At 38.2% G+C, this 15,814-nt stretch overlaps 1 protein-coding gene across 1 annotated transcript in view; it reads right to left on the reverse strand.

Annotated features, from left to right (window-relative positions):
* Positions 1–15,814, reverse strand: part of DOK6 (docking protein 6) — a 172,185-nt gene that overhangs the window by 125,650 nt on the left and 30,721 nt on the right. The window contains exon 3 of the mRNA XM_009641470.1: positions 10,527–10,641. Within this exon, the coding sequence (XP_009639765.1) occupies positions 10,527–10,641 (115 nt within the window). The remainder of the gene's footprint in view (positions 1–10,526; positions 10,642–15,814) is intronic.

Below are 15,814 nucleotides of genomic sequence, written 5' to 3' on the forward strand. Positions count from 1 at the left end.
CTCTGAGCAACCTTATCTAGTTAGTGGTGTCCCTGCTCCTGCAGGGGGGTTGGACTAGATGACCTCTAATGGTCCCTTCCAACCCAAAACATTCTATGATTCTATGATACTTTCGGGTAGTGTGGAAAGCCAACTGTGTAATTTCTTTGATGAATGCCAAGGTATGTCCACAAAATACAAGCATCTAGCTAAATCAGAAACAAGAGGATGAAGAGGAATTTTTCTCTATTTTGCATATTTTTTTTAATATTTCACATTTCTTACTGATGATAGCAATTGCAAATCCATACTACAACTCACACATGGATATTTTAGTGAAAGCAGATACTATATTCTTACATGTATCTGTAATAGATGTTTAATATGGAGAGAAGTCCTCTGTCTGAGATTCTTTTCCAGGCTTTGTGACATTCATCTGCCATACAGTTAATGAAGTTGCATTTTCATTCCCTCTTCTGCAAACTGCTAATAACAGCTCAAAATCTGAGGCAATTTTATGCATAAAACTCATCAAGATTCTAAGACGGTATTCAGTAATACTTTTATTCTTGTGTGTGAATGCCTTTTGGCAGTGTAGAAAAGGGCAATATTTTTAAAATCAAGGTGTAGGACCTTGTAGGATACACAGCATGAAGACATGTTAAAATATGTAGTGCCTTACTGCCTTAGCTTCTTAATAAAATGTGTTTACATGATAAGAAGTGATTTGGACTTTCACATTTATAATATGACTAAAAATTATTCTGAATGTCATCGAAATTCATTTATGACATGAATAATACAAAGGATAAAACAGTATCCTTATATCTTTGTTTCATAGGACTAGCAGTTATTTATGACACAGTACATTCATCAAATCCACTAAGAATCTCAGAACAGGATCAGGAAGAAATTGTTATATGTAGATGCACAAAGGACTAATAATTTTTGAATTCAGGTTAAGGTAAACAGTCAGTAGCTAAGAAAAAGAATTTTTTTTTCTTGTAAGCCAAATGTTAGACTGTGTTTTTATACTGCATTTTTATGGTCTTTTGCCATCACACTAATACAGACCTTGTTCTGGGATGAAACATGGAGGCTGCAGATATGTCAAGGTTCATATATGTTTAGCAGCTTATGAAAAAAAACCCCAAACTCTAAACCAAGAAGTGAGCAGTTATGAAACTTTCTAGTCCAAGAAAAAATTCCATACCTCCATACGCTGACATCCTGGACTTTACTATCATTAAACTCCCTCTGCTCTGTGCTTACGGGGAAAGTTAACTATGATGAAATTCTAGGGCAGAGGCTTTGAGATTCACGTGTTTCTCCTAGTCTCTCTAAAATCGAAATTCAGCTGACCTTGCACCATCTACCAGATGAAGCTGAAATCTGCTTGCCTTCTTCTGTTCGTCTTCTGAAGTTGCTCAGCTTCTGCAGGCAGGAAGATTTTTTTCTACTCTTTTACTCCTACACACACTCTAAGAAAGATGATTCACTATTAACTCAGCTATCTTCTTTGACTTTTGTTCCTATGGGAACAGTTTGTATTTCATATAAATTTCAATCCCTTTGAGTAAAACTGTGATAAGGAAAGCACATACAGCATCTGCACTTCAATATATTTGTCCAGGAAGAAAGAATAATACAGAACTTCTCTACTTATCTAGATACACTATGTTAAACATTAGTAAAGAGTGTCCAGACAAGTTTACAGTATTTGGACAGCAAGGGCATTTGAATGCTTATCATACCTGCAATATACACAACTATGTAATGAAACATTAGAGAAAGAAAGAAAAATTTTCAGCGTCCAAATGTTTTGACCTTTGAAGCCTTAAATTTAGGGTTTACCATATTGAAATCCCAAAGCAATTTTACTATCTTCAATTTCTGGACTTAGAAATCTTACAGCTTTCCTACTCATTTCGTCACAGCCCCCATGCATGCTCCTGCTAGGCTGGAAGTTAACCTTGTTTCCTTGCTGTTCCCCATTTGTCCTATAAACTGAGAATGCAGCAGTGTTGTCAGCTCAGGGACCTTCCTGGGAGAAGTGCTGAAGGGATGATGACCATTTTGTGTGTCTACCGTTTTCAAATTTAGCAGCTGGCAATTCTCGTAAAGAAACCATATGAGTTTGTCTTCCCCAAATATTTTCTTTTAAATGCTAATAAGTTTTAGAACTAAGTTTGCACACAACTAATAACCTAAAAGTGGATGAAAAGGATGGAAAGTAATAGTGTACTACCTGTTCCATCAATGGTTGCGTACTGAAGATGTAATATTTTCTGCATACCTTCCATTTGCTGGTTATACATATTAGCAGTGTGTGTCAGAAAATTGTAACAATGTAGCTCAGACAGGTAATCACAGAAAAATGAGGACCAACAGAAAGGCAACCAACTAAGAGAAATGAGAGCAAAAATCCAAATCCTAATTTATAAATGTTAAAGTCAGATGCATATTTTCAGTCAAACATGAAAAAAATTAGGAAATAAAACTCATTTTTAATGAAAAGGGACCTACTTGTGCAGAACAAAAGAATATACATCCTAAATATTAATCTTAGAATATAGCATTTATAACCATGAATCATATTGAACTTTGTCCTGAAAGCAGACAGTGTTTCAAATATTATGACGATAAAGGGATAACGTAAGACCCCAGAGCAACACATGCCTGTCTTTTCACTCTTTTTTTTTTTTTGATCTTAAAATACTGTGGCACATGTAGAAGTGAGAACATGCATCTGACCTCCAATGAACCATGTGCTTTAGAGCAAAGTAAGTAAGGCCCCTTCAGTACGTATATAAAAAAAAACCACAAAGAGAAAGTAAGAAAGGCAGGGTTATAAACTTTCATACAACAATCTCTGCCACTTCAACAGAGCAATATACCATCTTTCAGAATATTTTCAACTGTATAGGATTATTTTTCTGCATACAAAAGGTGAACTTTGTATTCCTCATTCTAGTCCCAAAATTGCATTTGGGAAGCTGTTCTTCACCTCCACCGCCTCCATGATTCTGGATCTTCAAACTCACAAATCTAACAGTAAAAATGGGAACTTTAATCTGGCTGTTTATAAAGCTTATATAGCCATTTGTATTGTTAGCAATAACAACATATATGATCACTGATGCTTCATCTCAAAGCCTCAATGTTTCACTGTAATTTTAATACAAAACCTCCAGGCTTCTTAGCTGTCAAAGGATATAGTGATATGAATTACATCTAATATTCCACTGACATCTGTCAAACTCTTCAAGCACAGAATACTTTTCCTTGTGAAAACTATCAAGGAGAAAAAGCCCAGCTCATAATCAGCAATAATTTGGCAATAGTCCAAAAGCGCTCTCAGTACAAAAATGAACTGGATTTGTGCCTTTTTAAATGACAGCAGAGATTATTTTTTTTTAAAAAAGAAAGCAACACCAACAAATGCTGAAAACAGGTTTAAAAAAAAAAATGTACAGAACTAAAAAATCCACATTGCTGAACACATTGCCACTTGACACTGTCTCTCATTTTCAACAAAGTAAAAGGTTTTTTTTTTGCATTTATAAAAAGACTTACTTATCAGTTTGACTCTACTCAGAAAAAGTTGAAAGCATAAGAACATAGAAGAAAAAGACTGCTTATGTTATAGGTGTAGCCATCACAGCAGCAAGATATTCACAAAATTAAAATGGTGGATTGAGCCAAAACAACTGCAAGAATGTTAATATCAATTAAGCTATATCAGTACAGCGTAATGATGGATAAACCCTTAAACCAGACATTTCAAATAGGGTAGCTGATTGACTTTTTGCAATACCCCAATTCTATTTTCCCAAGGACTTGACTAGTGGAACTGTTAATGGGATGCCAAAGTATAACCTCTTAAAAATAATGAAGACATTTCTAGATTGCAATGACTCTAGAACTGCAGTTTGTGCATGCCTGGAAAGAAATAAACACCTTCAATTCATCTAATTCTATAGAGAATGGGGCATTGTACTGAAGAGAAGCCAGACAAATATCAGTACCTTGGAGGATGTCTGCGTTTGTTTCACAGTTGCAGTTTCAAGATTTCTCTGTCATTTTGCCCCTTTTCTTTTTCTCATGTTACATCACCGAAACCATATATCAGCCCTAATTTATTTTGTATCTCTTGTCTCTGAATCCATACCGGCAACTCTCCCAATTTGATTTTATCAATAGGTTTACAAGTTCATCAATTTTCCTCACATTCTGTTGTTTAGAAATCAAAATAAATTTTACACAAACCTGTGCTGGTGGGTCCAGTGAGCCTAAAAGATCCAGGGATTTGTATCACTTAATATTTTGCTGATATCACTAAAGCAAAAATCATGCTCCCATATGGTCTGTCACTGACCTCATGCAACCCAGAAACTTCATTCCTTGAAAACTAACTATTATTCAGGCACAATCCTCATCATGCTAGCAACTTCCATAATAGCACCATAAAATTCTAGCTTTAATCAATATTCATATCTGTCAGTTTCATTTCCCTGCTGGTCCTGTGTAGCCACCATTGCTCCCTGCATCATATCTACAACTTAAGAAAGAGTTTACAGGTCATTTCAGAACACCTGTCTCAGCGCAGACATTTAGCTTACTGCCACATTACGGACATCAGGCTTGCAGGAAGAAGAGCTTCTCAATAGATATATGTGTCTGAGCATAGCTGTATCTACACAAAAACTAACGGCACACTTACCTGGAAAAAACCCAACAACAAAACAAGAAAAACCCATCCCAACAACTTCTTTTTTAAAGGTGTTAGGGAAAGAAAAAGAATTTCTCCTTTTTCTTGATAATACACTGTGGAATGCAAAAAAAAAAAAAAAAAAAAAAGTGGGAATGGGATGGGGAAGGATTTCTGTGAGGAAATTTCTGGGTGGAACCTCACTAGAACTCCTAGAAATTTTCCTCTAAATTTTCAGTCTATGCTGCTCCTGTTCTTTGAATGGCTGTAGCAACATAGACTGATACTGGGCATATATTCTACATTTATTCTTGTGCTAAGGTCACTTTATATCTTAAAAACTTTCTCTTTTTTTCTCCTTGATGTATTTAAAAGACAACAGTAATATCTTTTTAACCTTTATTATGTAGGAGTAAATATGCTCAGTTTCTCAAAATGGCTTAATTTTTCTTCACAGTATTCTCTCCTTCCATTTAACCTGCTTATACATTTGGCAACATTTAATTTTACCTCAAGTCTCCATGTGTTAGCAACCCAAGAGTTTTGCATTTCCATGTTTATAAAGCAACTCAGATTTTCATGATTCTTTTAAAAAAGATTTGTTAAAATTCCCTTAATGGCAATAACTTTCACATGATTTTCAGGGAGGCTGAAACTGAGACCTTAGCACGTTCCTTGCTAAGGTGGCAGCAATTTCCTATGGTCTGAAGAAGCAGTCCCACTCTTTAGAGTCTGTCTTAAGTTCACTGAGTTATAGACTACTTTTCATGTTATTTAATCAGCCGTGACTTCTCATTAGTTTACTTCCACTGAAACAATTCTGATTGTAACTGAGGCAATTTTAAAATGTCGCTTGCTAATCAACAAAGTCACAAGCCTCTGCCCACTAGAACAGATGTCAGAAAGAGATATAGCAACAGCAAGCAGCTTCCTTCTGTCCCTGAAGAGGCATAATTCTCTTTTAAAGACTTGTTATCCCATGCTCTTAATCAGGGAACTGTAATATCCAAGACTGGTTTGCTCTTCAAAATATTTCAATAGAGCTTCAGAACTGAACAGATTTCTACAGCTGTTGTAGACATTGGGAGCACTGGTGGTAGTGATGGGAAAAGCTAGATGATAACAAAAGCATATGGAGGATTTTTGTTTGTTTTTCTACCAAATGTTTTCATTAGCAAATGAAGATTACCAAAAATTAGATGGTCCTTAAAGGACTAATTTGCTGAAATCCTAATGGAAATATGGGAGCTACAGCCCATCCAGAACTCAGACTTGCCAGTAGCTTCCTTGAAGACAATAATCAAGCTAAGGGCCTAGAAAATGCAGAGCTTAGGAAAAAACATAGGCTCCCAGCCAGAACACCCAGTGGGCTGGTATCACGACTCTCAGGCTTTCTGGGTAGGACCAAAATGTACTATATCTTTAGAGACCTATTTTAAAACAGTATAGCATTTTACTATGCTTAATTCCATACTTAAGAAAGCTAAGTAACAGAGAAATGTGCTACTTTTCATCACATGGGCTTTTAGACTGCACAGAGAAAAAAGATATCAGCTCATGCTATCAAACCCAAAATGATAATGATTATTTTAAAACATTTGTTGGTACAACCCTGACAAAACCCCTACCTCACATTGTTGAGTCCCCATATAAAACCAACTTAGCTTTGAGCATTGCTTCCTCCTCCTTTCCAAGAAATTATTGACTCTACGCTCAGCAGACTTTTTGCAATGGGTTCAGCGCTACTGTCCTTTCATCTGCCCCTGGAGGTCAAGATGGTAGGAGACAAAGTATCTGCTTCTGTCTATTTAGAGACTCCATGGTCAAAAAACGTACATACCATGAAACTTTGGGCTCCTAAATAATTCAAGGTCAAGCAGCTATGATTCTAGAAGATTTTTGACTGAATCAAAACCACTTCAGTGGTTCTTTCCCACTGAAGCCATGGGAAAGAAGAGGTATTAGTAAAGGTATTACTGTGTTAACCGAAGAAGTGTCCTGATTTGCAAAAATAACCCCCATTGCATGTACGCCACTGTACACCATGAGGATGTTGAAAGTTTAGGCATTGTCCCATAGAAACCACTGCCACAACATTTTTTTAGAAATCTGAGAAGAAGAAAACATTTTAAACCACAAGCAGATCTCAAAATATTCCTTAAACTTCAATAAGTTTTGTAAAGGAAAGCAAAATATTGGCACATTTCAGCAGCAGTAAAAATGGTAATAGTTCCTTGTGGGAAGACAGAGCTCAGCTGTGGAAATGAGCTGCAAAAGACATTTTTAAAAAAACATATCTTCCTAGTTCAGAACACACAAAAGCTTTGGAGTTAGAAAGTCACATTTTAATGAAACAAAGCAGTGTATCTATCTCATCTGATGGAAGTGATGCAATTTATACTCTGTAGATAGACTGATGGCATGAAGAAAGGCAAACTGATTAAAACTCCACTATACACACAGCTAAGATTTGTACTGTTTCAGAAACATCAAGATATCTGATACTTTCATAGCTCCATCTTCTCTGTATTCTCAGATCAGGTAGTTGTAGGGAGCAATAAGATCCTCTGAAGTTGCTTCTTCCCAGGCTGAGCAGGCTCAGCTCTCAGAGTCTCTTCACATGTCATGTGCTCCTGACTCTGACCTTTGGTGATCCTCCACTGGGTTCACTCCTGTATGTCAATATTCTCACTCTGAGAGCACAAAACCGGACACAGTAATCCAGATGTGGTCTTATAAGTGCTGGATAGAAGGGAAGGATCACTTTCCTGTACTTGCTATGAACACTCTTACTAATGCAGTCCAGGATATGTTCAGCTTGTTGTCCACTAAGACCCCAGGATCTTTTCTGCAGAGCTGCTCACCAAAGAGTTGGCCCCCAGCCTGCCTTGTTGCTTGGGATTACTCCAACCCAAGGACAAGACTTTTAATTTGCTCTTGCTGAACTTCATAAGGTTTCTGTCAGCCCATTTGTCCAGCCTGCCCAGGTCCCTCTGACAGCAGCCCTGCCTTCCCAATTTGGGTGACCGCAATCTAGTGTCACCTGCAAACTTGCTGAGAGTACTCTCCATCTCATGATCCAGGTTGTCAATGAAGACATTGAACAATATTGGTCCCAGCACTGATCCCTGAGAGACCCACTACCTACTGGCTGCAAGCTTGGCTTTGCACCATTAATCACAACTCTTCAAGCCCAGCCTATTTTCTATCCATTTTATAGTGCCCTTATCCACCCCATGTTCCACCAATTTGGGGGCTATGGAGGTGGCTATGGGAGGTTGTCAAAGACCATTAAAATCAAGGTACATAACAGCCACTGCCTTTCCCTTGGCTGCAGTGCCAGATACCTCATCATAGAAAGCATTATTTGCATATGGAAAACATTTTAGCTACTCCTATTTGCCTTGTTGCCCTTCATGTGTTTACACATGATTTGCTCCAACAATGTTCTCAGGGACTTGAGGTGAGGCTGACTGGCCTATAGTTACCTGGATTCTCCTTCTTGTCATTCTTGACAATCTAGTTCCACGGACTTGTGTATGATATCCGAATGATTTAAGTGATGCTTGTCTCTGCCCTGCTCTACTGTGGGTACTACTTTACGCCCACTGACTGCTAAGAGGCTCAGGGACCTGGAAGGCCTGAGGACAAGCCTTGTGAGTGAAATCCAAGGTATAAAAAAGGCATCAAGTACCTCAGCATTTCTCATGCCCCTTGTCACTAGGTCTACTGCTCCACCGAGCAATGGCCCCACAGTCACTTAGCCTTCCTTTCACTGTTGATCTAACTTTAAGAAACATTTTCTGTCCTTTGTCTCCCTGGCTAGTTTCAGCTACAGCTGAGCTGGAGCTTTCCTGGCTCCATTCCTATATATATGTGTGCTTCCCTTCTTGTGTTCAAGCTGAGTCAGGAGCTCCACATTCATCCATACTGATCTTCTGCAATGCAGGTCTTCTGAAGAATGGGAAGGACAGCTCTTGTGCTCAGAGGATGCTGTCCGCGAAGATTAGCTAGCTCTCTTAAGCCCCTTTGTCCTCCAAGGCAATTATCCACAGGATTCTGCCAAACATGTCCCTGAACAAAGCTTCTCCCCTCATCACATTGTTGTTCATCTATACCAAGAAATTGTCTTCAATCTGTTCCAGAAATCTGGATTTCTTGTGTCCAGCCATATTGACCTTCCAGTAGATGTTATTGTGGTTAAAGTCACCCAAGAGTACCAAAGTCTGGGCCTGTGATGCTTTTTCCACTTGCCTTAAGAATGCTTCATCTTTCTTCTCTCATTGAGGGGAAGGTCTATAAGCAGAGACCTACTACAATATCACCTGTGTTGGTCTGTCCTTTGAGCTCTGCCCACTAACTCTCTACTAGTTTGTCACTTCACCCAAGGCTCCATTTACTCAAAACACACCTTTTCATAGAGCATAGCCTTGAGGTAGGGCATCTCATGATGGCATCTTGTTAGCACCTTAAGGTACTTGCATCTTGTATACACAACTGGGTTTAAGGTTAAGGAGTTGCATTGTGTTTGTTACAGAAGAAAGGAATGAGTGGGCCCGACATGCTGAGTGTTCTTAGGTTTGCCCCTTCTTTGGTGAAAGAATCCTGAAGTTATGAGTTACTCTCACTCTTTTCAAATATACCTGCACCATAGTAATTCTATGGCAGAAATAAGATCTTTTTGTTAGTGAACAAGGGGGATGCATGTGTAGGCAAATGGAAAAGTTTCCATAGAACTGATTTCAGTGCTGTTGATAAATAATTAAAAAGGTTTTATTCAATTATTAATCATATTATAGTCATTATTAATCCTACATATTAGAAAGTAAAGTCTTTAATGTGAACTACTTATCCAACAATCTGTTTAAACTGATCCTAGAAAGCCACAGATTTTCTGTGTGTGTGACTTTAAATTTAAATTAATAAACAAAACTGTCAATCCATCTTTCATGATGGGATATACTTATCAGTGTTTGCAATACTTGATCCAAAACATAATCCATGAACTTACATACTTTTAATCTATCTCTTCCACATGTTTCTTGAATTTTGTTTCACTATATTTAACTTAGGTCGCACACCATTTAATTTTTATATGATAAGATATAATTTTAAAGTATACAGTTTCAAATGTGTCACTAAACAAATAGAAGCTTAATTATTAGAAAATTTTCTCATTAGTTTTAGAAACATTTTTTTCAGATAAACTATACCCTAGGACACAGACATGTACAACTGCATTTTTAAACAAGAAAACAGTGCACTTTAATAAGGCAGTATTCAGTGTGTCACAAGTAACTACCTGTCATTATGTACCGCGATGCCCAAGTCTGTTCTCAGCTTAACTCATTCATTATACCATGTAGCTATTCAAACTGCAGACTGCTTGACATCCAGCTGTACAATATCCTGAGGTTTTAGCTGGTATTTACCTCTTATTTGCAATGGCATGATAAATATTAGCTTAGTAAGTGCCTATAGCAAAACTTGGCAAAAAAAAAATGTTTCACATCTTGACTTAATAACATCCCATAGGTATTTTTTACTCAGTTTTACAAGTTTAGCTGAAAATCTCCAATCTTTAGACCATCTGCGTGCAGTCAAAGGTAACTAATGGAACAAAGAGCTTCATAACACCCCCAACACCTCCCAAAGTACATTAAAAAAACCCTACCAAACCCCCAGAAAACTAAACCCAAACACCAGAGTTCTTATTTACAACAAATTCCTTTAAGCTAAGGATTCCTATCTGGTGTTTTAAGTTAATTCACCTGAGCAAGACTTTGATGTGTAAACTTGATTTCTTCAAGCTAGAGATGCAGTACCAATCACTTACCTGACTCACACGCAAATGTCTTTGACGTCTCGTCATGAAAGATAATTGCCACTGCATGCTTCTTTGTCTCTCTCGGCAATCTAGTTATGTTTTTGATATTGTGCAGCTCAGTTACCTTAAAATGAAGAAAAGTGGTTTAGGCCACTGTATAAATAGTACAAATAAAAATATTAACCATAACTACTCAATTTTTACTAGAATATGTTTTTTTTCCTCCTAAGGCTATTTATATTTATAACATTTTTAATTGACAAAACCAACATAGAGTCTAAAGTTGCGAAACTTTCTATTAAATGTAATGTATCAAAAAGTGAATGGTTTACTTCCCTAATAAAGTTCTACTTGGAAACAGTTATTACAATGACATCAAGTCAGTCTGCTGATTATTCTATAATATATTTTTCAATTTCTATATTCATACAAATTTGATTGGTTTCAGAACCTGTATCAAATACATAATCTAATGTAGGAACAGCAGTGTCATATTAGTTAAGTAACTCAATTATCATGCCAATTAGTATCACCACATTTGTAAGGATAGAACCTCATCCGTCTTTAAAGTGTAATTGTCATCCTCATAAGAACTCACAATTTTATTTTATTTTCCAAATATTAGAAAAGCTTAACAAAAAAAAAATACCCTTGTAGCAAATTTACAGCATAAACAGTTCAATCTATTTCCGTTTTCCTTTGATGCAAGTAGATAACCACAATTAACACAAATGGAAGAAAAATATGTTGTTACAACCAGAGCCGGTGGCAGAGCCTATATTAAACTGCTTAACACTTTGCATTATAAAATCTTTTTCTTAGTTTCATGGAACTCTGTTTATGGTTAGCTTTTCCAGACAGGACATCTGCCTCATGCAGAATTAATTTCTTAAAAAAGTCATCCATATGAGTTTGTCCATCTATGACTAGGGAAAAAATGGACTGAATGTGGATGGGTTTTTCTGTTTTGTTTTGTAATTCGTAGACATTGCAAAAAAGATTGAGAGCAGATGAGCAGCAAGACCCATCAAGAAGCCAGGAAACAAACAGAGACAAAGCATAAAGTGGAATGTGTAGGTACTGATGCCAAACCTAAGACCAGAACTGAAGACTGCTATGGGGTCCATCTTGAAAGTCTTCAGCAAAACTCACTCCAGTTTGTCAATATCCTTGCTGAAACAGGTGGGCCAAAACTGGATGTGGTACTTTAGATATGGTCTAATGAGCGCTGAACAGAGGGGGATAATCACTTCTTCTACTGACCTGCCATGGTACTGTTCATACAGCTCATGGAGCTGCTGGCCGCCTTTGCCAGCTGAGGAACAAAGCCCCAGGGCCCTTCATAGTTTCACAGTGTCCCTGTCAGCCCATTCCTCTGGCCCATTTAGGTCCCTGGAAGGCAGCCTGACTACCAAAAGTATATCAACTGGTCCTTCCCAATTTGCTATCTGCACAACTGGTGAGTGCATGCTTCATTACCTCCTCCAGGTCCCTGATAACAACACTAACCAAGAGAGGTCCCAGAACAGACCCCGGCAGTTCTACACTTGCTACTGACCTCCAGGTAGAGTATGACACATATGACCTTCTGGGTCTGACTAGCCAACCAGCTTTATGTTGTCTAGACATTCACCTGTTGTCTAGACATTCACCCATCTAGATGATAATGTCCCAGCTTGGATATAAGAATATCATGGGAGACAATGTCAAAAGCCTTGCTAAAGTTGTGTACCCAAAAGATATCCACTACTCTCTCCTTATCCCAAATCATAGATGGCTATCCATAGTAAATCCATGCTGCCTCTTCCCAATTACTATCTTCTCCTTCACATGGCCAGAAGCATGTTTTAAGAGGACTCACTCCATGGTTCTCCCCATGGGATGAAGCAAACCTGACAGACTTGTAATTCCCCAGGTTGATCTTTTGGCCATTTTTTTGGACACAGGTGCAACATTTGCCTTGACATTGGGTTCCTAATCCCTCATAATTTTATTTTCAGTCATGCATTTTCAGGACTTGGCAAAAATCCATCTATTTCTCTACTTCTCACCAAATTATGATGTGCTGCTTTTCAGTACCCATACGAGAGATTTGGTTAAACAAAATGCAAGGCAAATAAAGAAAAACACTCTCCATGCAGGGGAAAATGGGCTTTGCTTTAAGCACATTTCAATTTTCCTATGTCTCTGGAATCATACTGCTTTCCTAGACAGTACCGAATTTCTTATAACTCCAATGTGACAGGCAAAAAGTTATACAAATTACCTCTTCCAAACTCCCTGAATTTTACTTTCTTTTTTTAAAGCAAAGTTTTTTGAACCTTTCATACTTTCACACAGAAGTCACATTCCTCTTGTGTACCTCTTTCCACAAAAATGGGCATATTTCAAATGATCACGAGATACTGTGAGATCTCTCTTTTCTTGTTAAATGCTTTAAAGTTTTAACATGGGTACCCAAAATATGTCTGTCAGTTAAAAATAAAAAAAAAAAAAATAAATTATATCTTTCACCTTGAAATGCTTTGTTTTGTAAGAACTGAAGGTTTTCCTGGAAATAATACAGTTTTAATAATAAAATTCTGAGGATAAAGGGAATTTATACTGATGTTATTTAGAAAAAATAACTAATTTTACTGGGGAAAGTAAAGGAAAGAGAAAAAAGTAACTGAGCTTTAGCACTCAGTCCCATCAGCATCACAGAAAGGTTGAGGTTGGAAGGGATCTCTGGAGATCATTTGGTCCAACTCTCCCTGCTCACATAGACCTTGGTTGCCCAGGACCATGTCCAGATGACTTTTCAATATCTCCAGGGTGGGTGACTCCACAGTCTCTCTGGGCAACCTGTGCTCAGTCATTTTCACAGTGAAAAAGTGTTTCCTGATATTCAGAAGGACTGTCTCATGTTTCAGTTCATGGCCATTGCCTCTGGTTCTGTCACTGGGCACCACTGGAAAGAGCCTGGCTCTGCCTTCTCTAAACCCTTCAGGTGCAGAGAATACACTCAGTGATGAGTATATAATAAATAAGCCTTCTCATCTCCAGGCTAAACAGTCCCAGCTCTCTTAGCCTTTCCTCGTATGAGAGATCCTCTAGTCCCATCATCATCTTCGTGATCCCTCACTGAGCTCTTGTGAGTATGTCCATATGTCTCCTGTACTGGGAGCCCAGAACTGGACAGATGTGTCCAGGTGTGGCTGCACCAGTGCTGAGTAGAGGGAAAGGATCACCTGCATCAACCTGCTGGCAATGCTCATTCTAATGCAGCCCAGGGTACTGTTAACTTTCTTTGCGGCAAGAACATGTTGCTGGCTCATGTACACCAAACCATATACAAGTTGAAGAAGCAGTTCCAGTTTGATCTGTATGGCAAATAAACAGGTTGACAGAAAAAAAACCCCACCAGTTAACATTTCAGACACCTGAGTTGAGGATAACAATGGGAGAGGCCATATTATCAAATAAGCCCCTCAGTATTTCTGTTGGATATGTAATTTTCAATATCAGAGATATTAATTTTTGCTTTCATGTTCATCTATTGAAATTGTACTGTATGTTTCTCTCCACAATCAGAGCAGAAAGATAGAGGCAAGAGTAATAATACCGTGGAAGTCTATCCTCCCACTGGTAGAGAGAACTGAATTTAATCAAATTCCAAATTCTGGGTTTAATGCCAATGAAGCATGAGTCATTTCTCTACTTGCTGAACATTTTCAATTAAAAAATAAACACCTGAGAGTTTATGTTATTTTGTATGAGGTAAAAATGAACTTTGCCTTGTAACCAGACTGCTTTATCTCAGTGATTTTTAAAAGTGTGGTTTAAATTTTTATCTGTTCCTTTTTTTAAGTAAACAAACAAACCTTTCAAAGGGAAAAGAGTAAAGCTACTGAAAAGACAAAAATATCCTAAAAAGTCCTAACTTTTAAAAAATAATTTAAACCTTCTTTTTGCAACTTTAAGAAGGTTTTTTATCAAAAAATAAAAAGCCCCCATTTTATGAGTAGTGCATTAGGCAAATACACTTTTTTAAGCAAGGAATGTTATAACAAAATTTGCTCCCTGTAGTATAACAGACTTGCTGAAAAAATACAGTCTAGTTCAGTGAAAACATTGATGTTCTTCACAACAACAAAATAATCTTCTGCAACTACCTACACCATTGGTAACCTTGTACCAGTAAGAAGAAAAGAATAAAGGGGAAATTTAATGTGCTATTACACATCTAAGAATCTAACCTAGACTTCACATAAAAAAGTTGGAAATACTCCCATTGTGGGATCATACTTTGCTTAAAACTTTGGTAATATTAAAAACAACCCAAAGCAACAAACCCTTTGAAAATCAGTTTTCCTATTTCCCTCCATTTGTATCCCTCTACAAAAAAATGAACTTCAACAACATATAAAATCCCTAATATTACCTTTGCAGTGAGCAATCTTGCAAATAGGTTTCTTGCCTATGCTTATCTCTTATGATTTCTTCCAGTAAGCTAAATCACAGAATCACAGAATCACAGAATGGCAAGGGTTGGAAGGGACCCCGGGAGATCATCTAGTCCAACCCCCCTGCTAAAGCAGGTTCTCCTAGAGCATGCTACACAGGACTTCGTCCAGGCAGGCCTTGAATATCTCCAGAGAAGGAGACTCCACAACCCCCCTGGGCAGCCTGTTCCAGTGCTCTGTCACCCTCAGAGTGAAGAAGTTCTTTCTCACATTCAACTGAAACCTCTTATGCTTCAGTTTGTACCCATTGCCCCTTGTCCTGATGCTGGGAATCACTGAGAAGAGTCTGGCTCTGTCCTCATGACTTCCACCCTTAAGATATTTGTATGTATTGATGAGATCCCCTCTCAGTCTTCTTCAGGCTAAACAAGCTCAGCTCCCTCAGCCTTTCCTCACAGGGCAGATGCTCCAGTCTCCTCATCATCTTTGCAGCCCCCCTCTGGACTCTCTCTAGGATTTCCTAATCTTTCTTGACCTGGGGAGACCAGAACTGGACACAGTACTCCAGGTGGGGTCTCACCAGAGGGGCAGGAGAACCTCCCTCGATCTGCTGGCCACACTCGTCTTAATGCATCCCAGGATACCATTGGCCTTCTTGGCAACAAGGGCACACTGCTGGCTCATGGTCAGCTTGTCGTCCACCAGGACTCCCAGGTCCCTCTTGGCAGAGCTGCTTTCCAGCAGGTCAGACCCCAGCCTGTACTGGTGCATGAGGTTTAACCTCCCCAGGTGCAGCACTCGACACTTGCCCTTGTTGAACTTCATCAGGTTATGCTTAAGTGAAAAATGGTT

The sequence above is a fragment of the Egretta garzetta genome, unplaced genomic scaffold, assembly GCF_000687185.1.
Source record: "Egretta garzetta isolate BGI_Z169 unplaced genomic scaffold, ASM68718v1 scaffold126, whole genome shotgun sequence".
Taxonomy (NCBI): domain Eukaryota; kingdom Metazoa; phylum Chordata; class Aves; order Pelecaniformes; family Ardeidae; genus Egretta; species Egretta garzetta.